The sequence below is a fragment of the Lathamus discolor genome, chromosome 1 (genome assembly GCF_037157495.1).
Source record: "Lathamus discolor isolate bLatDis1 chromosome 1, bLatDis1.hap1, whole genome shotgun sequence".
NCBI classification, from domain to species: Eukaryota; Metazoa; Chordata; class Aves; order Psittaciformes; family Psittacidae; genus Lathamus; species Lathamus discolor.
In genome coordinates, this window is record NC_088884.1 from 68,960,049 (window position 1) to 68,982,246 (window position 22,198).

General features: G+C 48.2%; 2 protein-coding genes and 1 long non-coding RNA gene across 3 annotated transcripts; 1 reads left to right on the forward strand and 2 right to left on the reverse strand.

The window, feature by feature from the left end:
* Nucleotides 1-269: 269 nt before the first annotated feature.
* On the forward strand, nucleotides 270-2,616 carry RPS19BP1 (ribosomal protein S19 binding protein 1). Its single transcript, XM_065677722.1, has 4 exons — nucleotides 270-377; nucleotides 451-591; nucleotides 886-983; nucleotides 1,954-2,616. The coding sequence occupies exons 1-4, from the start codon at nucleotides 329-331 to the stop codon at nucleotides 2,086-2,088; spliced, it is 423 nt and encodes a 140-aa protein (XP_065533794.1). The 5' UTR covers nucleotides 270-328; the 3' UTR covers nucleotides 2,089-2,616.
* Nucleotides 2,617-11,221: 8,605 nt separating this feature from the next.
* Nucleotides 11,222-14,290, reverse strand: ATF4 (activating transcription factor 4). Its single transcript, XM_065677733.1, has 3 exons — nucleotides 13,957-14,290; nucleotides 12,657-12,971; nucleotides 11,222-12,163 (listed from the first exon to the last, which is right to left on the reverse strand). Exons 2-3 carry the CDS (start codon nucleotides 12,871-12,873, stop codon nucleotides 11,313-11,315), a joined length of 1,068 nt encoding a protein of 355 aa, XP_065533805.1. The 5' UTR covers nucleotides 12,874-12,971; nucleotides 13,957-14,290; the 3' UTR covers nucleotides 11,222-11,312.
* A 2,237-nt stretch (nucleotides 14,291-16,527) lies between these two features.
* On the reverse strand, nucleotides 16,528-21,978 carry LOC136013612 (uncharacterized). Its single transcript, XR_010612299.1, has 2 exons — nucleotides 18,927-21,978; nucleotides 16,528-17,979 (listed from the first exon to the last, which is right to left on the reverse strand). It is a non-coding gene; the product is annotated as an uncharacterized LOC136013612 (long non-coding RNA).
* Between the last annotated feature and the right edge of the window lie 220 nt (nucleotides 21,979-22,198).

Below are 22,198 nucleotides of genomic sequence, written 5' to 3' on the forward strand. Positions count from 1 at the left end.
CTTACCCCTGTGATGGCAAGGACCCCTTGGAGGCGTGGCACTGTTGCAGTGGCCCCATGAGCGTGTAACACAGAAGTCCTGCGGGGGACACAGTGCAGAGGAGCAGTAACAAAAGACCACCAGCAACAACCTGTCGCAACCGCTGTACGCGACGCGAGTTCAGGACGGGCCTGAAGTGATCTCCACACAACATGGCGCCACAGACACCCCCCCAACGCCTGCCGCAGCTCCCCCCGCGCATGCGCGCCAGTCCGCGCACGGCGCCGGAAGCGTGCCTCCCGGGAGACGGAAGTGGCAGAAGGGACGAGCCGGAAGCTGGCAGCCGGTCATGTCGGCCTCCCTGTTGCGGCGGGGGCTGGAGCTGCTGGAGGTGCCGGGTGAGCGGGCGGGGAGCGGGGCCGTGATTCTCGGTGTACGGCCAGGGTAACTCCATCCCTCTGCCCTCTTCAGGCCAGGGAAAGGCGCCGCCGGGGCTCCAGCGCGGGAGGAATGGCCTCAGGGAGGCGGGTGCTGCCAGGCGGAGGAAGAGGGCGCCGGAGCCTGGCAGGAACGGGGCTACAGTCAAGGGCAGAGTCGTGAAGTCGGCAATAGGTGAGTCCCGGCTCGGCTCTGGGGAGAGGGAGAAGCGGCTTTGCCGTCCTTCACAGCCCTCCCACCGCGCCCTCTTACGGTATCCCGCAGCCAGCCTCTCAGACGTTTGTATCCATCTCTTCCCATCCTCCTGTGTCCCTTACTTCAGCACAGCCAGATCTGTGGATGCGCCCTTATCCCTGAGCTGTAGCGCTGCTTCTTTCTCCCTGGGCCTTGCTGGTCCTCCTGTGTCTATCCTTGCATGCTGCCTGGATGCACAGCTGATGTGTTGTGTCTCACTCTGCTTTGACCTAGAGGAGTATCATAAGAAGAAGGCTGTGAATCACTTGAGAGAAAACCTGCAGTACATGTTGAAAGGACGACTTGTTGCAAACAGAGCAGTCACGGAAAAAGTAAGATGGTCACTTCTGTTTGGGGGTCTTGCTTCTGCTGAGGAACACAGGTGAATGGGGATCATTCCCAGATCTTCCAGCTTAGACCCCGTGCAAAGTCAAGTTTCTGTCAGCAGGCAGCCTTGAGGAATTTCTGTGTGCACTAACAAAGCAACATACTAAAACAAAGTGACATGCTTATCATCTTGTTGATACCTTGTCCCCTATAATGTTCTCCTATACTAGTTAAAATGTACTGACAGCTGTTGGCTTTTCTTAATTACCACAGATATGTCATAGCTTCAGCTGTCAAAGAAGCCCTGGTTCAGACCTTCTTGCTGTTGATCAAACTGGCCTTCTCTGTAGCTGGAGGCTGTTTTGCAAGGAGCCAGATGTGCTGCTGGCTCATGTAATGGGAATTTCTTAGCATCTTGAGTGATGTTTCTCATAACCTGAGAATTTAACCCCGTGTTCTTCCGCAAAAGGAAGTTCCATGACAGGATTTAAAGAGGAGAATAGCTGACACTAGTAGAACCTTGGGCTATTTTTATGAGATGCAGGCTGTTAACTTATATAAACCAAGTGGTTTAAGCCAGTGTTTCTCAGGCTGGAGATTGTGAAAGGAGGTGAGAGTGTATTGGAAAATGCGGAGGGAATTCCATCAACTGGAATTTATCCTGGAGAGACAGGATAAAAGAAAGTCATAGTTTCAGAAAGGTCTGAATTTAAATAAGTGTTTCTGTGATGATTACCAAAGAGCAGTTTTCATATTTGACTCCAATTACAATTTAGTATTTGCTGTTGTCCCAGTGACCTGCTTTAGTTGACATTGGTGATTGCCTCTCACTTTTCTTTGGAGGCATTCCAGGATATAGCAGGGGATTAGTAGAACAGCCGGGATGCAGCAGTGAGCTTGAAAATCACCATTTTTGTGGTTTGGTCTGGATACCAATGACTGGGATTTTTCTTTTTTTTTTTTTATCATATGAAGGTTCTTGCTCAGAACAGAGGCAGAAAGGCCAAAGATCAGCCTCCAAAGAAGGCAGCAAAGAAGAAGCCCGAGGGCACTGTCTTTACTGAGGAAGACTTCCGTAAATTTGAGAGGGAATACTTTGGGATACCATAAACAACATGACAGGGATTCTCACAGCTCCAGTCTTTCTGTAGCTGAGTGCTTGGCACGCTGGACTGGGCATTTCCTGTGTGTGTTTGAGATGAGACATCAGAGATGTGCCTCTGTCAGCAAGTGCTTTAATGTTAGGCTTGCAGAGCAGCTCTGCCTCTGTGCAGAACTTGATACTGGCCAACTAGAGCCATGAAGGTTCTCTTGGCTCTGAGATGCGTTGTCTTGATAATTATCTCCCTCCAGCCACCATGCCTTGCATTCTTAATGTAGAAGGGTAGACCAATCCAAATATAAGTTGTTGCTTTCTTCAGGATGTAAGGCTTCTGCTATTTGTGTTATTAGCAGGGACCATTTAAAGTATTGTATCTGAATTGAGAAATGTTTTGGACCCACAGTAGGTACCCACAAAGGTAAGGTTGTTAAACCTGAGTAGCCTTGCAGCTTCTGTTCCTATTACAGCCTCTGTCAGGTTTTTTCAGTCATTGTAAAAAGTGTTTATATGTTGTTTGATTAAATAATTGTTGCAGACACCGCCTCTCTTTGCCTTTGTAATAGTGATTATTATGACAGGCTACATTTGATGAAGATGGATTGTGTCACTGCTCTGATCCAGGCATCCCTCTCTTTAGGATGATTCAGTTGTGTAAATGGCCTGTCTGACTCATGTTGAGACATGTATTTAATCTTCTTTCTGACACACTCAGGCCTTCAAAAAGTGTAGGTTGGAATAGAGATGATTCCCCTGTTTTGCCTACTCACAGTCTCCAACGAAGAGCTCTCACATGGAGAAAGTTGTCCTTTGCATGCTTATCCGTGAGCCTCCCACTGAGGTTCAGCCACGCTAGGAGGGCACCGCTCCTGGGTGCTGCCAGCCCCTGTATCCAGGAGGGGTTGTAACCCAATGTTAGTCTCGGCACCAAGTTAAAATCTGAGCCAGAGCTGTGGTGCTGGGTTGAAGGGAAGGTCTTTTCCTGTCAGACTACTGCTAAATTCTCTGCTGCAACAAATAGAACGCCCGGCAGGTGGGGGTGTTGTTCCAAACACTTCCACACTAAACCACTAAATGTGCTGCTTGGGGGCCGCTGCCCTTTGCTGCCCCTTACCTGAGAAGATGGGAAGTCTGTTCTCCTTGAAAACAAAAAAAAAAAAAAGGTAAGGAGAAGAACTAATGCCAAGTTCTGGTTAGACTCTGTGATTACAAGAGGCTTGGTTGACCTGAGCAGCGGGTGCTTGGATGTTAGCACTGTCGGGAAGAGTTCGGTATCCCTTCCCTGCCTTCTGATTATAATTCCTGATGCTGTCTGAAGTCTGTGTCACCTGTGTTGCCTTCTTCCTCTCTTGTCTGCATGGGAGAGAAGGTCACCGAGATGTATGAGGCCCAGACAGGGTGAACGTCCTGAAGTGCATGGACTGGAAATTGTGTAATAGTGAATGGGAGGAGATTTCTTGTAATGGAATCAAGTTCAACTATCTGCAGCCAAAAATGGTAAAAATAGAACAGTTCAAAGACCAAGTCCCTTCTTTTTCAGTTTGATCTTGCTTCCAAATTAAAAAAAAAACATGTAAAAAAAAAAAAAAAGAGAATGACCTTTTGGTTCTCAGAAGAATGGAAACAGTGTTTGAAAAAGTAGTTGAGCAAAATGTGTATGCAGCACATGTCTCCTTAAAACCTCTGTGCACGCTGCAGTGTATGTGAGCTGGCCTAACACATGCAGCTCTGTCTGGAGCTGTCACGGAGACAATTAACAATGTGAAAAAGCTGGATTGAATGTTTGAAAGGTAGATTTCTGGGGTGTTGTTTTGTTTCAAGCCCTCATCTTCAGCATTTGGCACCTCCTTTGACCTTACAGATGTCCTTCATGTTAACCCCCTTCCTCTACCAGTTCCTCCTACACAGGCTTGTTTCTGTGGTTGTTCAGCTCCAGGGCCTTTCTGCAGGCTAAGGAAAGCAAAACCATGAGAAGGAAGCACTAAGGTAATGTGGTTCGCTCTCTTTGTGCAAAACCCAGCTTGTTTGCTTGCAAATGTAAGCAAACAGTGAAGTTGTTCTTTTGGTTAATGAGGAACTTGAAAGCATGGCCCAGGGCAGTCTTCCCCAAGGATAACACCCAGAACTGTGGAGTTTTAAAATTGGATGGCGGCTCTCATTACTGGCTGGAAAGACTATTAGAGCCAACACAAATAATCACCGTAATTCTTGTGGCTGTATGCCATGAGGTGTTATATTGTTGAAGAGGGCAAAGCTACCTGACAGACTTGATTTTGCCATCTGAAATCAAACCTTGGTTGTACAGCCAACAGTATCCTTAAATAAATTAGATTTTATTTTGCAGGAGGCAGGAAAAGCAAGCAGAAGTGAGCAGGTGGCTCTAGATAAACCATCTTCCACAAGGGCAAAGATCTAGCATGTTCTAGCCTTGATTTTTTCTCCCTCTCCCGGAGAGTAGGAGATCCTATGAAAGAACAGCAGTGCCACCTGCACACTGTGGCAGGAGTTGGCCCCTGAGGGGAATAAGTTAGAGGGAGAATAAGTACCAGCGAGTGGCATGTGCCTTGTGGTAAGCTGAAGCTAAGCATCTCCTCATACTCCCAGCTGTCTGTGTTATAGTCTAGTCATGCCTAGATCATGCCAGCTCCTTGGCTGTGCTGGGACCTGAGGAGGTGGCTCTCTTGGAGCAACCTGTGCCACGTCTCTGTTCCTTGCAGAGACTTTTCTGGCCCTTGTAAAAGCGAAGAGGGGGTTAAGGAAGGATCTGCTGCCATAGCTGCTTTTCCTAGCGGCCCTCAACCCTTGGACCTGGCATTTCCCTCCCGTGCGGTTGTGAGCGGTAGCGCAGGGAGACATCCCACTGCTGCGGTGTGAGGGCTGCATGCTGGTTGAGCTCATCAGGCTGCTGGCTCTCTTCCCAGCTCTGCGACACCAGCTGAGCACCCTGCAGCAGAAAATAGAGGTGGCTGAGCTGTGGAAGAAGGAGGAGGGTGCCATCTTACAGTGCATCCTCACCCACACACAGCAGGGAGTCGTAATGGGAGGCAGCAGCAGCAGATTTAATATAAATGCAAATAAAAGCTCTGGAGTGTTATTAATGTGGTAGAACCTTCCCAGGAAGATGGTTTAGAGGAGGCAAAATGGTTCCCAGATGCTCAGTGTTGAGCTAGCTTACTGTGAATAAGATTCATCAAGCCCATTAATGGCTTCTTTCTCCTTAGTTATGTGAGCGGAAAGCAAACAGGAAGATTTGTTTGGATGGGTACAAGCTAATGTAAGCTGATACAGCCTCCGCTCTATCAGCAAGTCTTTATTTCTTTAGAATAGGAAACAACAGCTAACATCAATGTTACGTGTACAAGGAGAGGGGAGGACTGCAAATGTAAACCAAGAAAACATGTTTGCTCAGGGCACTAACCAACTTCTTGCCTCTGAAATGACACAGCAGTAACAAACCTGGCTGACAATGAACAAAAAGAGACTAGAAAGCATGCTCAGGCAAATATTCAGGCTTAAAAACACTGAAAAAGCTGGGGGGAAATTGGGAGGAAAAGGAGAAGCAGGGAGATGGAGCCTTTGGGAATCAGCCTCTGGTTTCTTTTTCATTACTGGCTCCCCTTCCACTCTTGATCAACACAGCATCAGCACCTACAACACTGACGGGCTCCAGAACGCCTTGGGTAAGAGACTGGTTGTTGTAGAAAGGGTGCACAGAAGCAGTGCCATGAGTAACTCACGAAAGGAAAGTTACAGCACAAGGAAGTTTCTCATTTGGAGACCCATCAATCCAGCTAAAAATGAGGAGTGTAAAAGAAGACAGGCTGTTGAACTCCAGCCAAGGCAGGCTGAAGGGTTAGTAGGTTTGAAACGGATTAGAGGTTTGCGTGTCTATCCATAGTTACATTAAATAGGATTAACAGTGCCAACTACTAACTGGTGGGGGCAGGGGAAATAAAAAGCATGAAGGTTGCTCTGCAGCTGTCTACAGGGTGACACGCACCTTTTCCTGGGTGAATTAGCTGTTGGCAGGGCGAACCAGTGATCTCGCCAAGCTGGTCTGTCCTGAGCTGCACCGTTTGTGTGCCAGCAGGATCATTTATCTCCTTTAATAGGAGGTAAAGAGTAGGTCTCTTTTTCAGGCTGCCCATGCACAACAATGGACGTGGAGAGGAGGTACAGAATGAGGAGATTCTCTGCCCTATATAAATGAAGCTAACGTGTCTGCTGTGCTCAGAACTCGCTCCCTGCCATCTTTTAAAAGCGTGTGTACGTGTAAAAGAGAGGAAAAGAGCAGCTGAAGGAGAAATGAGAGGCAGCTAGCACCTATGGAATAGGGAAACTGGAGTTTTTGGGAAGACGTAGGTTCGTTCAGTGGCTTGTGACACTGCATGACTGCGCTGAAAATAATGCAAAACCAGCATACCTGGGATACCTGAGCAGCCAAAATGGTATTGCCAACGTCAGGGGACTGAATGCCTCTTTTAATTCACAAAGTCAAACTTGTGGGCCTGAAGCATCTCAATAGGAAAGACAGCAAAGATGAGTTGGGGTTGTTCAGCTTGCGGAAAGAATGCCCTGGGGAGACCTTAGAGAAACTTCCAGCACCTAACGAGGCCTACAAGGAAGCTGGAGAGGGACTTTTTACAAGGGCATGTAGTGATAGGACAAGAGGAATGGCTTTGAACTGACAGAGGGGAGATTTAGATGAGACATTAAGAAGAAATTCTTCCCTGTGAGGGCAGTGAGGCCCTGGCACAGGGTGCCCAGAGAAGCTGTGGCTGCCCCATCCCTGGTAGTGTTCAAGGCCAGGTTGGATGGGGCTTGGAGCAACCTGCCCTAGTGGAAGGTGTCCCTGCCCATGGCAGGGGTTGGAAATGGGTGAGCTTTAGGGTCCCTTCCAACCCAAACCAGTCTGGGATTCTATGATGATTTTTTTGGCCCAGCAATGGGTGCTTATGGTAAGATCCCAATACTGTCTTTGAACTGGAAATGAAGCGTAATAGGAGGGTATGTGCCGGACTGCACAGCAAGGCTATAAATACAGTGGGAGGACAGAGGAAGTTAGGTTGTCTCCATACGGTGCTTGAACTCTGTTAAGAAAAAATGAGTATGCACAACATGAAACTATGCATATAGGAAGGACAATATAGAGCCTGTTGTTTTTTGAAGGCCTAAGTCTATGGAAAGATAAAGAAAATTGGATTATTCTGGCCAAAAAATTTATAGATTTCCCACCCTGGAAAAAATGGCTTTCTGAATCATGAAATGGGTTTAGTAAGTGGAGAAGGGTGACTATACAACAGTGAGGGTTGTGAAAGCAAGGGACATCTCAAAACAGAGGAAGTATATGGATATGCCATGAACAGAAGCTAAACCACACCTAAAGAAAAGGTGAGGCAATACTCAACAGGGCTGTGGGAATCACAAGCAAGACAAGGAATGTATTTTTCCAAGAGGAATATGACTCCTCTTCAGAGGCTTTGGGACTGGGGGAGAGAGGGCTGTGGCCAGACTACCCCATGTGAAATTGTTCTGATCAGAATAACCCACATTTCCTTTCTACCAGTGCAGCTCAGGAGTGCAGGGGGAGCATTCATCTCCCAAAGGACAGCCTGACCTTGCAGCTATTCCTGTGCTTCCTGCCAGGGCAAAAGCTATTTGGAAGACTTTATCGTCATTCTTTCTTCGTCCTCCAAAGCTGCAACTGGAGATTTATTTTCGTATGCGTGCTGCAAAGGTGCGTCTGGCTCTCCACACAGGCATGCGAAGGACTTACCAGCAATGGTGGTTTCCTCTTTCTGTTTGCAAGGAGAAGTGCAAGCGACCGAGTCTTTCCAAAGGCAGGGCAAAGAGGGAAGTGGTTATCGATACTGTGATAAGAGCAGAAACAAGCTCGTGAGAAGGGTCTGTATGTTGTCAGAACAGCTCTGCCAGCAGTGAACTGCTGGGTGTTGTTTAGTTATGTATAGGAATGTTGGACTCCAGTTTACCATGAAGTACAAAATTGGGTAAGGGATCAGGAGCCTGAGGGTCATGCATGCTGTGCATGTGAAGTCCACTTCACTGCCCTAAAGGGCAGTGAATAAATTCAGAATAAATTCCTCTGAATAAATTCAGAGCGAAAATAAGTGAGACAGAAATCCCATTTGCCAACTTCAGATTCAAACAGCTTTTATATAATGTAGATTGGGGAATTCTGCTTCCAAGTATGTAGAACCGGGCTCCTCCAGGGGTGGGTAAGGCCTGCATTTCATGCACTACATTTCTGGACATGGCATCACACTGTATGCAAGCTGCAAGGATTCAATTGAAGCATATTTGTTCGGAGAAAACAAAGACAGCTCCTGAAGTGTGCAAAGTGTAAGATCAGTCACCAGGCAGGAGGCTACCAGACCTTTTCTCCCGCAGGCTGGAGTTTGTTATGCGGTGATGTCCTCAGTGTTCCTTGCCTCTTGCAGCAGGCTGGACGTGCTGCTGAGCTGCAGCGCCAAGTGGCGCGATGCTGGCTGTGCCTAACACAAGCCTGGAGAAGCCTAAGCGACAAATGCAGAGGAAGAGTCAGCCCTAATCTCGAGGCAGGGTAAAAACCTTAACGAAGTTACTAAGTATGGAAACACGGCGTCATTTCAGCAGGCGTTGCATAAGGTTGCCATACCAGCTGCCTCTGCAGAGCTGCAGGCTCAGAGCCTCAGCATAATAATGCCAACAGATTTTTAAGGACAGGTTTCTGGTTCTCCTGTAAGGAGTCCTGTAAAACACACACACGGATACAGGGCAGGAGAGCAAAGCAGCACATGTGCGTCATGCATTCCTTGTCTCCCGTTCCAGCTCTGATCTGCCTTCCCTGGAGTGAGTGCAATTAGTAAACTGGAGCTACATACTCTCTGGAGGGCTGTAGAAACCATAATCATGTATCTACTGGCAGCCACAGACACTGCCTCATCTGCCTGCAGAGCATAGACTCAAAGAGAAATCGATTTTAGTGAGGGGTGGCTCACAGACAGCCCTGCTATGGGGTGGGGGATATGTGCTGACAATCTTTCCAGGCTTTGGCTGAGCTGAGTATGGGCTGCTGCCAGGTTTAAGCAGAATTTGTAATGGCTGTGAGTGAACTGGAGATGGTTGCCCTGTGGCTGCAAAGGGGGATCAGTTTGGGGAGGAGAGGAGGGTTTTGCCCTGCAGAGAGAAGCCACATGCTCATACACTCACACCAGTTATCCTGTTTTCTGTGGCTCAGCTGAGACCAAGCAGTTGTCATCTCAGGTACAGATTTGACCCATCAAGGGAAAGACTGTCCTGATCACTGGGCTTTCCTGCCTCTAATTATCCCCATCCCCAGCCTGGCAGGTCCAGCTGATCTGAAGGAATCTACTACATGGTGCTACTTCCCAAATCAGAGCAGTTTGTTGCGCGTGGTCACCAGTAATGGAGAACAAAACACCACTTCAAGCAGGACCTTACTGTGCCTGCCAGGCTGGAGTGGTTCTTACTTATACAGCGCATCAGAGTCAGAGTGCTTGCTCAGGAGGTGAGAGGCAGATGCTCTCATGAAGGTGAGGAGTGTGGGCTACCCACTGTCTCATGAAGCCCAAGATGAAGGTCTTAATTATCCACACTACTTCCAATATGGCATGAGCCCTAACTCCCAACAGGGAATAGCATCCACCATCACCCAGGCACCAACTATAAGCACAGACAGGTCCTGGTGGCCAGTCACCACCACAGCTGGCCTGCTCAGCCCTCCCTGCCAGCCCGGCTGGGACCTGCAATGCCTGAGCTGGGCGGCTTCCTGAGTCGTGTCAGTGCAAATGAAAAGAAATCTTAACTCCCTGGGGAAGGATGCGCACATCCACATGCCAATGCTGGCTCCAACAGACCAAGCAGGGATCAGGTGCTGCTAAATCTGGGTATCACTGGCCAAGAAAAGCAAAAAAACCCATACACACAATGATTAAAAATGGCACATCCCAAATCCTGAAGCTTCCATCAGCAGAGCACAGCCATGCTGGATGTGGAACGAACCTCACGAGAATCAAGCGCAAAAAATTCCTTGCATTGAGTGGCTGGACTATGAATTTACCCAGTAATTACCCAGGCAACAATTAACATCCACAAGCAGAAACCACCCTGCTACACAGGCTCCTGCCTGCCCAAGTTCTCTGCAGTGTTTAATACACACCATCACGGCAAGGCTGGGGTTTTTCTGCTGCCACACTCCAACACCAGGGCATTAACCCATCTACCATGTCTGTGCCAAGCAACACAAAGCCCAAAAGCAAGGCTGGTGGTTGCTGTCAACAACCCAGACCCGTATCCCCAGCATACACACCCTGCTCCAGTGCACCAGGGGCACCTTCCCCACACCAGCTGCACAGCTAACTTGGGAGTAGGGCTTTATTAACTCATCTGCTCCTTGGTAGAAAGAAGCCAAATTTACATTCATACCTTAAGATTTGACTCTTTGGAGGCAGCCTGAAAGATGCCTCGAAGTCCTTCACATTTCCATCATGGACATCACCAAGAGTAACCCCACCCATTTAGTCCAGTTCATCTACCACAGCACAAGGGCAGCTCCCACCCCAGCCCTACCACCTGAGACAATCACACCCCCTCATGTTTTGGGCACCTGCTGACCAACACGAGATAAGAAACCCGAAATGCCAGTTCAGCAGTGCCACTGCTTGCTCCCCCACCTCCCAACAAGCTACTTACTCCTTAAGCTCATGCTCACAACTACCGAGTTTTCCCATCGTTTTACATCCCCACTCACCTCCTTCACAATGTTCAGTTCTGGCAAGTCTGAACCTTCCACAAGTCTTACCTTCAATGAACACCTGAAGACAGAATTCTTTAACATGACTATGACTTTACTATGGGAAAACTTAGGGCACCTCAGTGTAATACCCCCCGTGGTGGTGCATGCATCTACTAAAAGGTGTGTAAATTGCGGTGACAAGCCACATCAGTCACCCTTTGAACAACTTCAAAGCACATTCAGCATCCACACTGCCTCCATGATCCAGCAGAAGCAGTTCAGTGTTACACAGCACTCTCCTATGAAGAGATGAGTAGTCCAATAGGTTTGCATTTACACCTAGGTGTGGTGCAGCCATTTCACAGGTAGTCAGTTACCTCACACTGTAATTTAAAGTTTACTATAAAATAATTTATTAGACAGCAATACACAGCCTTAGCAGCAAGCTTATATACATGCACATAAAAACTGCTGACTACCCTACTCAGCGACTCTAGCTCTTTTGCCCTTGGCCTTGCGGACCTCTTCAATCAGATCTTTGAGGTACTGAATTTCCTTACTAAGGGAATCTGCCTTCTCCTTCAGGGCCTGATTTTTCTGCTCCAACTCTCTGCACTCCCCAGAGAGTGCCTCCTGTTCTGCCCTCTTCTTCTGCCGGTAACGTGTGGCAGCCGTCTTATTCTGCTCCATCTTTTTCAGTTTCTTATCTATTTTCTTTTCTCCCTTTACCTTTGCTGACACTACCCTCTCTGCAGGATGATCATAGGGTTTGGCCTGCACAGAGCCACAGCTGGTTTCTGCAGGGAAAGAGTTGTCATTGGGGGATCCAACTGAATTGGTAGGGCTATGCTGGGGTGTTCCCAGGTAAGAGTCTGGGCTCATGCATATTCCACTATCATCGGAATGGTTCTCCTCCTCTTTCTCAGACTTGGTGATCACTACCACAAAGGCAGGGCCCTCCTGTTTTCTTTCGCCTTCCAGAACATCCACTTCACTACCCAGTTCTAAGCTAAATGAGTGATCTGGAGTGGAAGTCAGAGACCCTGGGGAGAGGGGAAAAGACCAAAGGGAAGCCAATGGGGCCACTGGGTCTACTCCAATGGGTGATTCAGGGAGATGGGTGATTAGGTCTGTTATCAGTGGAGGTTCTTTGTTGTGGAATTCTGGGATGGCAGGGTTAAATAGGAGATCACACGTGTCTTCCAACGTGGCCATCAGCTCGTCTGGCGAGACGGTGGCTTCCAGATGTTCCACACCTAACAGGGCATCAAAATCAAATTCCTTCAGATCCATCTTCTCCACCATCCACTCCATGCCAGAGAAGGCATCCTCTGCACAAAAAAGAAATTGCCATTTCAGTAAACCAGTTCAGGTGTCTGAACATGATCTAGCAGCTCATATTTAACACACAACCTCTCCCTCACTTAAAAAAAAAAACAGCCTTAAGAAAAAAATCTGCCATTTAGCTGCAGAACACTGCAGGGTACAGTGGAGCCTGCCAGCGTCCCAGCATTCCATTCCCCTTACTCCAAGGCCAGAAGAATTCAGGGCCATTTGAAACACACCGCCACATTTGGTTCTTGTGACCTCTGCTGGGGAACAGCACTGTAACAGTGTGTTATTAAAAGGGCAACAGCAGTGTCACTTTACCATACATCAGCCCCATAACTAGCATTTCTGAATTGTGTAAGCAGTGTAGTACATATTCTTTCAAGAAGAGGTATGTATGTGAGGTTGCCTGCACATTTCCCAAAAAAATAGCTATTTTTTCCCCCAGTAGAACATTACATGCCATTTTAACTGATGTATTAAGTAACACCTTACCCTGGCTGCTATCTATGGTGTTGCCTAAACTGTCCACAGCAAGCCAATTGGAGGAGACTGCCTTAGCCTTGTCGCTGGAGAACCCATGCGAACCGAGGGGCTCGGCCACCTCCAGGTAGTCATCGAGGAGTCCCAGACTTTCCTCAGCCACCGAACACGGCTGGCTGAAGGGGGATAATAAATCCCCCAACAGCATCTCGTTGTTCAAGAGGCTCATCTTCGTCAGTTTTTAATGCTTTGATGTCAAAGGATGCAGACAAGTAGAGGGCTTTGTTGTCGACTACAGCAATGCTGCTGTGCGATGCCTTGAAAAACCTGCGAATGAAACTTGGATCCATCAGTACTTGTTTGACCAATACAGTGTGTGTTAAGAAGCAATGCCACCCGCTTTGGGGACTGCGGTCTGCATGTAACACAACATCTTCACCCCTTCCATGTCTCCCCTTAGGCTCCCGCTTCTCCCACCGAGGGCCGCGCCGCTTCCTCCATGCCCAAATATGGGCACGGCTGCCGCCGGCCCCGCCCACCCTCCGCCATGACTCACGCGCCCATGCCAGCAGCCGCGGCCATTTCGCGATCGTGCCGCGTCCCCCCTCCCCACCCCGGCAGCGGCCGCCATTTTGTATCCTGCCACGTTTCCAACCGCGGCTCCAGCGCCTCGGGCTGCACAGGGCTGAGCCGAGCCGAATGCCGACGTAGGGAAAGACTGGAACGAGCCAGCTCAGAACTGGACGTCTAGGCGACAAAGCAAGTGTCACACACGCCACCTTCTACTGGAGTCTCCGTATTAGAAAACCCTCCGGAGACTTAGAGCTACAACATTAAGGATTACAGCACTGCTGCCATCTTATGAACAGCCCCCGTTTATCCACTCGGCACGACACACCAAATGGTACCTACTCTGTCAGGAGGCCCCATATCCCCCCAGCTGCAGCAGCATTCCCCCTCGCGGGTTAAAAAAAACTCCCTACGGATAAGTTGCTTTTATGCTCACGGAAAATCAATCAAATGGGTAAATCCCGAACTTTAACAATCGAGCTTTCCCGAAGGATGAGTACGACATAGGAATTTTCCGTCATTTCTTTTGAAGCGGCATTTCCTCCCATTTCTGACACCCTGCGCCCGGGGCACGTTGAGCCCCAACAGGACACCCTTCACTCCGGTTCTTTTTTTCCCGGGTGATACCATCCATTACCGCCTAAGTGACAAAACATCCCACTCCAAGCCCCCTTAAGGCGAGAAGCGGGCGACTATCAACACCCGTAAGAGGAATTCCCCGTCCCTCACACACAATACTCACGCCATGGTTGCAGATGCCGGGGGTGTGCTGAGGCCGCCGCCGCTGCTGCTGCGCCTGCTGCACTGGCCAATGCCGCCGCTGGCCCTGCCGCCCTTAAAGAGCCATGGCGGCCAGGGGAGGGGAGGCTGCTCCGTTCCGCGCCGCGCTGGAGGCTGCTGCGCGCACAGAGACTCGAACCACGTCTATCCTCATCAAGGCTCAGGCGGACAATGAGGTGACACCACCCGCGCGCCGGGCTTATATCGTAATCGCCTGAAGCAAAACGAGATCCGGCTCTGAGGTGTCCTTCCGCCCAGCGTCACCTGCCTCTCTCCAGCGCCCGCCGGCCTGTACCCTGTCTCTGTGGGCTTATCTCGTTCTGTTCTGGTCAGAGCCAAACGCGAGAGCGGCAGAGAAAAGCTGCTCCTCCAAAACGGAGAAGCGGAGGAGGGACTCTATGGTGTCCATCCGCGCCACCGCCCTCCTGCGGCCGGCGGAATCACGTGACCAGAGCAGCTGAGGACGCTCCTGGGCGGTCGGGGTGGGGGATGAGGGGGGCTGATAGGAGGTCGCCCGCAGAGCGCCACGTGGAAAGGGGTCCTCTCATTGGCCATAGGCGAGTTGTTCACGTGCACGCAGAGCTGTTATTGGCCAGGGCCCAGAGGGGGCCAGATGTGGAGGGGGCAAGGGGAGAAGCGAGTGGTACAGGGGCAGGGAGGAAACGTGGCTGGGAGCTGTCAGTGCGGCCATCACCGCGGCCCCGCGCCTCCGCTGACCTGTACCGTGTCCCCCTTTGGTTTCCAACAGCCCCTTTTGTTCTCTCCACAGAGTCCTGCTGTGGTGAGTCTGGGGCTGACAGCTGCTGCTCGGGCCAAGGCGCTGGCATGGGTCCCCTGACGTGCTGAGGCAGTGGGCTCCATGCCTGCTCCACCAGATAACGTGTCAGCCCAAGGCAGCGTCGCCTTCCCTCCCTGCCTGCCTCACACGTGCAGCACTTCGATTATGGCTGTTTTAGGGCACGGGCTCTGTGTTTGCCTGTGTGAGGGTGCCTCTCAGCTGCCATGGCGCAGTTCCGACCGGGAGCAGTCATGCAGATCTGTGCTCCTGAGCAGCCCAGAGCATGAGTCTAAGTAATGCCTTTAACCCATGCAAATGCCGAAAAATGAAGTTGTCTGTTCCCCAGAATTTCCGGACTTACTCTCCTGCCGTGCAGTTTCACTCTGACACAGTTGCTTCTCTGTTCAGACGTTACTCAGACCGATGTCAGCGTTAATGGATAACCGACATAGCTTCACAGCTCTAAAGAGCAGTATCACTTAGGAAAGTTATTAAAGTGCGGTTTCACATTATGTTTTATCTGATCTAAATCAGCTTGATGATAGGAAAGAAGGCAACCTTCTCCATTCCTGCTCCTGTCTGCTCTGTGAGATCTGCCTCAGTGAGCCAGCTCAGCCAGCTAACCCAGCAGGACACTCACAGGAGTCAACAGTTTTCTGCTAGTTTCAGTCCCCTCATCATTTCACTGGGGTCAGTCAAGCATCGGTTAGCTCCAGTGATCGGTACCTGTGTGCATCCTTACTATGTCAGAGTTATCCAGCTTCAAACAGTTGCTTTTCCATGTTCCCAACCAGCACACTGTCACCTCTGAGTGCTGTGGTCAGCCCTCGCTTGTTCAAACATTACCGTCCTGCAGGTCACCTTGCTCTCACCTAGTTCTACAAAAGGCCCCTCTATTTTCCGGTTAGGCCCTCGGTAGTATTTGTATAAAGCCATGGCCTTCACTGAGTTTGCTCAGGTGTAACTGCCTGGAACTCATTAAACAACTTGGGTGATAATTTGTGAGGACAGGCGTGACCCAGTTTTTACTTTTAGCAGGCTGATGTTACCATCAGCACTACAAAGCAGAGTCTGTCATTCACATCAGTAAGCTGAACACTACTGCTGAATGGAAAAGGCAGGTTTTCCTCCATGTTGTTTAGTAGTTTGGTTTATGGGGTGTTTTTTTGTTTTTTTTTTTTGTTTGTTTTTTGTCTAGATACAAGCACAGATTTTGGAGTGACTCATTAAAATGGAGGAGGCAGGGAAAAATGTCCTCCAATGCCAGAAAATACCACAGTAGCAATTGAGCGATCTAAGGTGACTGTTCTGATTAAATACACCACAGAGCAGACAGATCTTGCTTCAAAGCAAAGCTTAGAGGATGCAGCAGCTTTTAAAGAAGCCAAGTGGGTGATTGAATGGGTGGACAGCATCTCCCTGTCCTCACTAGCTGAGGGAGAGCTTTCACATCCCCAGGTCTTGCCTGCTTGCCCCTGCTTTAAGTGAAAAGGGTGATTGGACAACTGTAGTCATAGCTAAATAAACAGAAATGCCATACACACCCAAGCCTTCATCTTGTAAAGATAATTATAGATTTCTCTGAAAGGACTCCGGGTATGTGTGAGCAAGAATCACGCAAGCAAGAAATGGAATATGCAATGAGGAACTTATCGCAGATCTGCCGGTTTCCTTGCTGTGTGGTTTCCATTTTCTGTGTAGACTTTCGTGGAAATTTGTCTGCATTTCTAACAATCTCCAAAGAGCAAAATCAAGTAACCAGAAGCCAGCCATTTATTGAACAGCATATTTCTGTGTTTTCTGAAGGACTGCAGAATTACTGTTGCTACATCATTTCATGAGCATGAATTTTCATTTCAACTGCAATTCCTTTAGAAATCGTCTCTCTGCATTTGCACACATTAAGTCAGAGGTTTCTCCTTTGTGGCTAGGGCTTTTGACTGAGGCAGAAGATACTTCCTTAAGCCCAAGTAACAATTCCTTGGGAATTTTTGTTGAAATATTTGTAGTTTTTTCTTGTACAGGAAAAAATCTGCAAGTATTTTCTAAGCAGAGAGCCCACTACTGACTCAAGTGTCTGAAAAGTATTCCTTTTCAGCATTACAGAATATATTTGTAGCTTGAAGGTCAAGAAGCCTGGCAGCTCTGAAGAAAATTGAATTTACGGCAAAAAAAGGTAGCTTTTGAATAAAGATTAATTTATGTGCATGGTCACTGAACTCCTCCTGACATGTTAACAGCTTTAGCACTGTGGATGTTATTTTCCTGCCCTGGCTACTGTACATCAGCAAAGAGAGCTGGTGTGATAAGTAAGATCCAGTCCGACCCAGAAGCAAGGGGCCAGCGCAGGAGATCGGAGCGGCTAGTACAGAGCTCACTGCAGGAGAGAGGCCAAAGTGACCTTGCTGGGGAGCGATGAACCGCCCTGATAAGTGCAGCACTGCAGAAAGCCACCTCCAGCCAAACGGCAGCACCAGGAGGTGGAACAATCCTCCTCCATTCACCCTCCTCCTTTATTAAGATGAAGGTCAATGTATGGTTTGGTTTGTTGGGTTTCTGTTTTTTTTTAAGTTAATGTGGCAAAGGAGAAGAGGTTTTCTTCTTCCACCAGCAACTATACAGGAGATAAACATGCTGAATACTATGTTATTAAGTGCGCAGAAGACAAGGAAGACGTCAGTGTTTCCATAGTAACATCTCCTCGTTCAGCCTAGACCGCCTGGATATGATGCTCGCAGGGGTTGTCAAGGGGGGGAAGTAGTCATGGGCCTCTGTAGCAGGGGATTGAGGTGGGGGCAGTAGGTATTGCTGGGGGTAACCAGCAGAAGTAGCAGAGATGATGTCTTTTCTTTCCTGGAGTGCTGGGAGAGCTGCGGGCGGGGAGGAGGGCTGGCAGACACTGCAGCAGGAGGGCACATCACCCCATGGTGGCCCTGGGCAGGCAGCTTTGGGCCCCCGCTGAGCCTCAGTGTGCTGGAGAAGGGTCAGACGGGCTTTTGGCCAGCCCTGGGCCCTGCTGGGGTGGCTGGGGAGGAGGGAGCATTGCCTGCTTTGCAGAAGGATGAGTGTGAGGCAAGTCCTGAGGGGATTCTTGTGATAATTTCTATTCTTTGAACCTTCCGTCAGAAAGGACAGGAAGCCTGACCCATACTTCAGTGAGGAAAGCATTTCCAGAGACCAGCAGGAGTTTTTCCTGGAGACAGAGAGCTGAGGAAACACAAGGGAGGAATAAGGCAAAGCAGCTAGACACTTTGAACAATTTTCAGGGAGAATCACCTACAGCCTCTACAGCACAGGCTAATCACAGTGCTCAGATGCTTCTCTCCTCATGCGGCACAAACAGATATCTGAAGGATCTTTTCTGCCAGATTCTCATACCAAGCTCTTTAGGGATTGCTTTATAGACATTCCATTTCAAAACTCGATTGAAAAGCAAATATATGTGATTAAAGATCAGGCTGGGAGGTCTTAGCGTCCATCTCTGATTACACACAAACAGAAAATAAGTTGGCCATATGCTCTACCTCATTTGTTTTGGACTAGTACACTAAATGTAATCTCTAATAAGGCATTCGTTGCTTACCCACCCCCTCACTGTCTTCTCCTTCTGCCCTGTTGTGTAAATATCACTGACATTTGAAATGAGACTAATAAAAAAAAGGATTAAATCTGCGATTTACTTTTGCAACTTACAGTTCAATTATTTTAATCAGCTATGGAAACAATCCTCGTTGTCCACCTACATTTTTCTTACTGAACAAATGTGGGCATGCCAAGCACATGCTGCTAGCTCACAAAATACAGCTCTCCAGAGGCTTTGTTACTCAGAATTGGCCAGGCTGTGGCCAGCTGCCAGAAGTAAAAACATTGTGCAAATCTGGTAAGAGGGAGGTGAGTTTTAACTTGTAACTTGCCTAAGCATGAATTTCCTGAACAAAGCTACAACTGGTTGAAAATTATGTTCAACAAAAAATATGGGCAAGGAGAGGGAGGAGGAGGCTGGGTTTTGTTCTGACCATCGGGGGATTTTTTTTGTTACTTCATTGTCCAGCCTTGTTTTATTATGATGAAAGGACTTGGGGGGGTCAAGAGCACATGTGGGATACAAACAAAAGCCTTCCAGTTGTCCAAGCAATAAAAGAATGGAAACATACCTCATGGCAACTGTTGTTCTTCGCAGGGCTGTAGTTTATGTGACCCCCACTGCAGGCTCTGTGTTCAGTGCATATCAAAATGTCTGTATCTGTGTTTTCAGCATCTGCTGGAGCTACACATGCCAGGTACCTTAAAATCATAGAATCATAGAACAGTTAGGGTTGGAAAGGACCTTCACATAACTTCAGAGGGTCTTGATAAGGCTGGGAGGAAAGACTGTGAATGGGTATACCCTATTAATGAAACAAACCAGAATCCTGGGGATATCCTGTGTGTGTGAGAGAGATCTTTTTGTCTCTGATGCTGGCAGGGAGCTTCAGCAGGAACACTGACAAAACAGCTAGTTCAGATGGAGCTCTGAAACTCATCTGGGGATAAATCACTGTTGAGGCTGTAGCTCCCCAGGTCCTTGGGGATGAATGCTGCAGACATTATTCAGTAATATATCTCCACTCTTCAGAGGCAGCAGCTGCTCAGTGGCTGGAATTTACCAGCAGGCTTCAATCTGTTTTAATATATCCTTGTTTACAGAGGAGGAGAGAGAAAGTCTTGGCAGATGTTGATGCAGTTGTGATACCATTTCGTTTATAGCTTTTTCCCGAATGACTGTCATTTTGCCTCCTAAGGTCTCTTGTTAGGAGAGCTGGCAAATGATGTCAGAAAGAAAATTCTTCCAGAAGACTCTGCTCTGCTCCCTGAACTTGCACGATGGCTTGTGGGTGGCTTCAGCAGAGGCTCCTCAGATGTGTTACAGGGGGACTGACCATGGGCAAACTAGGTTAACGGTCACAGAAGACTTTGTGGCCAAAGTATTGTATTGAATAGGTGCTGTGGCTTCTCAATCCACTGTCCCTCTTACTGGTACCACTGTGGCACTGGGTGAGAGAGGTCTGCAGTTCTTTTGACAGGAGGAGGTTTCTGTCTTGACTGCTGAGGGAGCTGTTTGGGGGCCAAAGCCAGGTCTGCCTGAGAAAACAGCCACAGCAACCCACCTCTGCTGGGGAGGGAGGCACTGCTGGCCTGCTCTTGTGGCACTCAGAGGGAGAGACTTTGTTGAGGCCTTGTACTGGGGTCATGATGACAGTAGACATCTCTGGGTCTGAGGAACATAGGTGCTGTTCAGGAAGGTAACATTTGAGCTATTCACTTTAGTCATGCAGTCTCAGTGAGACTGATTTAGATGATGAGCACTTATCAGAAATATAGGTCTCCTCTAGGCAAGGCAGGCTCTGTCTGACCACAGAAGGGTGAAGTCTGTCCCAGGCCACAAGGCTTGGAAGTCCAGCCTGCTGGTGACACGAGGCATCTTCTTTTGTTATGCAAAGTGACAAACTGAAGATGAATCATTCTTTTTATGAATTTTTCCCTTCTTACATAAGAAATAAATTAGAAAACAAAAACAACAAGAAAGGAGAAGTAGTCCTAATCCAAATCATTAGCTCATTGTACAAGATGATTTCTACTGTCTCTCTCACAGCCACAGGCACTGATTTGGATAAGAGAAGGCTTGTGCCTTGGTCACGCGCTTGCCTCAGCAAAACCTAACCTCCACATGAATGCCAGGAAGCTGGGCCCCTGCCAACATGCTCTCTTAACAAGCAGTGTGGGAGCTGCAGCTCTGTGGCCTATGGGATTCCTGTCTTGTACTACCTTTGCTTCAGCGCATCACAGGCTCCCTGACAGCGTATCGCTGCTGCTGTGAACAGCCAGGAGTCGAACATAATTCAGACTGTATTATCTGTATAATCGGCAGTAGTTATCAAGTCCAAGGCTGTAACTATCCTCTGTGCTGAATAAATTTAAGAACTTGAAGGCAAAAATGTCTCGCTACCACACTGCTTCCAGGAGTGATTGCTTCTTGCCTTTTGGAGGGGGTAAGGAGCCTGCTAGGGCATTGTGAGCTTTGAAGCAGTGCCTGTCACAGGACATATGAAGAGCCAACATCATTTGCCACCTATGCCCATGTGTCTGTTGCCTGTTAGGTCTCTGTTCTTTAGAATGCTGAGCAGAATGAGACAAGAGAGACTTACAGGACTGGGATCATTGTAGTGGGATGACTGATGGCACAGTGTATCATTCCTGTGCTTCTGTGGAACAGTGACAATTCTACCATACTGAGGCACAGGGGAAGGGGTTGGCTTGTACCGAACAAATTGTTGCCTAAAACAGAAGATCCAAAACAAACCTGAAAACTCAGACAAGCAACTTTTGCCCATTATTTGTGAGAGATGGCTTTTCATGAAGAATGTGGTTAGAATTGATGTGTATATACATTTCCCCTGAGAAGCTTAGCACTGAGTGTTAATAGACAGATCAAAGAGCTACTTAGCCACTGGAGCCAGGGAAATTGAACCAGGGCAGCAAAATAAAAATCAATCTCACTTTTAGTGTGTTTAAAGTGATTTTGTTCAGAGCTGACTTCTGCGTGAGTACTTAGGAAAGCTTAAGACCATGAAAAGTTGAGTTCCACGAGCCAAACTCTGTCTCCCACTCTCCTGCTATTCATAAAATGATGAGAACGCTTTCATGTAGAGAATGATTTCAGATCTTCTGTGCCTTACCTGTTGGTTAGACCACTCTTTTTTTGCCTTACCTTTGCAGGATTATTCCGCAGGATCACATACTATGAAGATGTTATTAGCCTGCTCACCACCACATTTCTGGCTCTGTGACTTGTGGATAATGCTGCCCTTCTCAGAGTACACTAGGAAAACATTTAGACTGTGCTATCCCCCATTGTGTAGAGGACATACTTGTTACATGAGAGCTATTTTAAGTTGAATCCTAAAAAAGGGAGCGGGAGGATATTTCTGGAATCTCTCAGACCATAACTCAGGCTGACAAGGATAAAGAAGGTAAGATCCAGATACCTCAAACAGTTCCCCAAGTGTCTAGACTGCAGGAGTCCTCCTAGGGCTGGGAGCCAATACTGGGTTTCACTGGCAGGAGGGGAAATCTCCCATTTCTTGCTTGCTGCATCTGTGAGCAAAGCCCAGCGTTTCAAGATCCAGTTGCAGATTCAGTGAGCCATTCTGGAGCCATCAAATCATACCCAAGTGCAGGGAGCAGACCAACATATTTTATCTTACCTGGAAGAGAGCCTCCTCTATTGGAAGAGGCCCCTCTTTTTTCCATGAAACTAAATTTAAAAAGCTGCAGCTGTTTGCATCTTTTCCGGAATTTGGAGTATTAAAATAAACCTTCAAAATCCCCTCACAGGCGATGAAGTCTCTGGGGAAGAAAAGAAACATTCATCATCTAGTTCAATGCT

Bases quoted from the DNA above. Each gene is read 5' to 3' on its own strand.
- RPS19BP1 (XM_065677722.1), top strand. From the start codon at position 329: ATGTCGGCCTCCCTGTTGCGGCGGGGGCTGGAGCTGCTGGAGGTGCCG. The intron at 378-450 runs GTGAGCGGGCGG...TGCCCTCTTCAG, and splicing joins GGAGCTGCTGGAGGTGCCGG to GCCAGGGAAAGGCGCCGCCG. The intron at 592-885 runs GTGAGTCCCGGC...GCTTTGACCTAG, and splicing joins AGTCGTGAAGTCGGCAATAG to AGGAGTATCATAAGAAGAAG.
- ATF4 (XM_065677733.1), bottom strand. From the start codon at position 12,873: ATGAGCCTCTTGAACAACGAGATGCTGTTGGGGGATTTATTATCCCCC. The intron at 12,164-12,656 runs GTAAGGTGTTAC...TTTTTTGTGCAG, and splicing joins CACCATAGATAGCAGCCAGG to AGGATGCCTTCTCTGGCATG.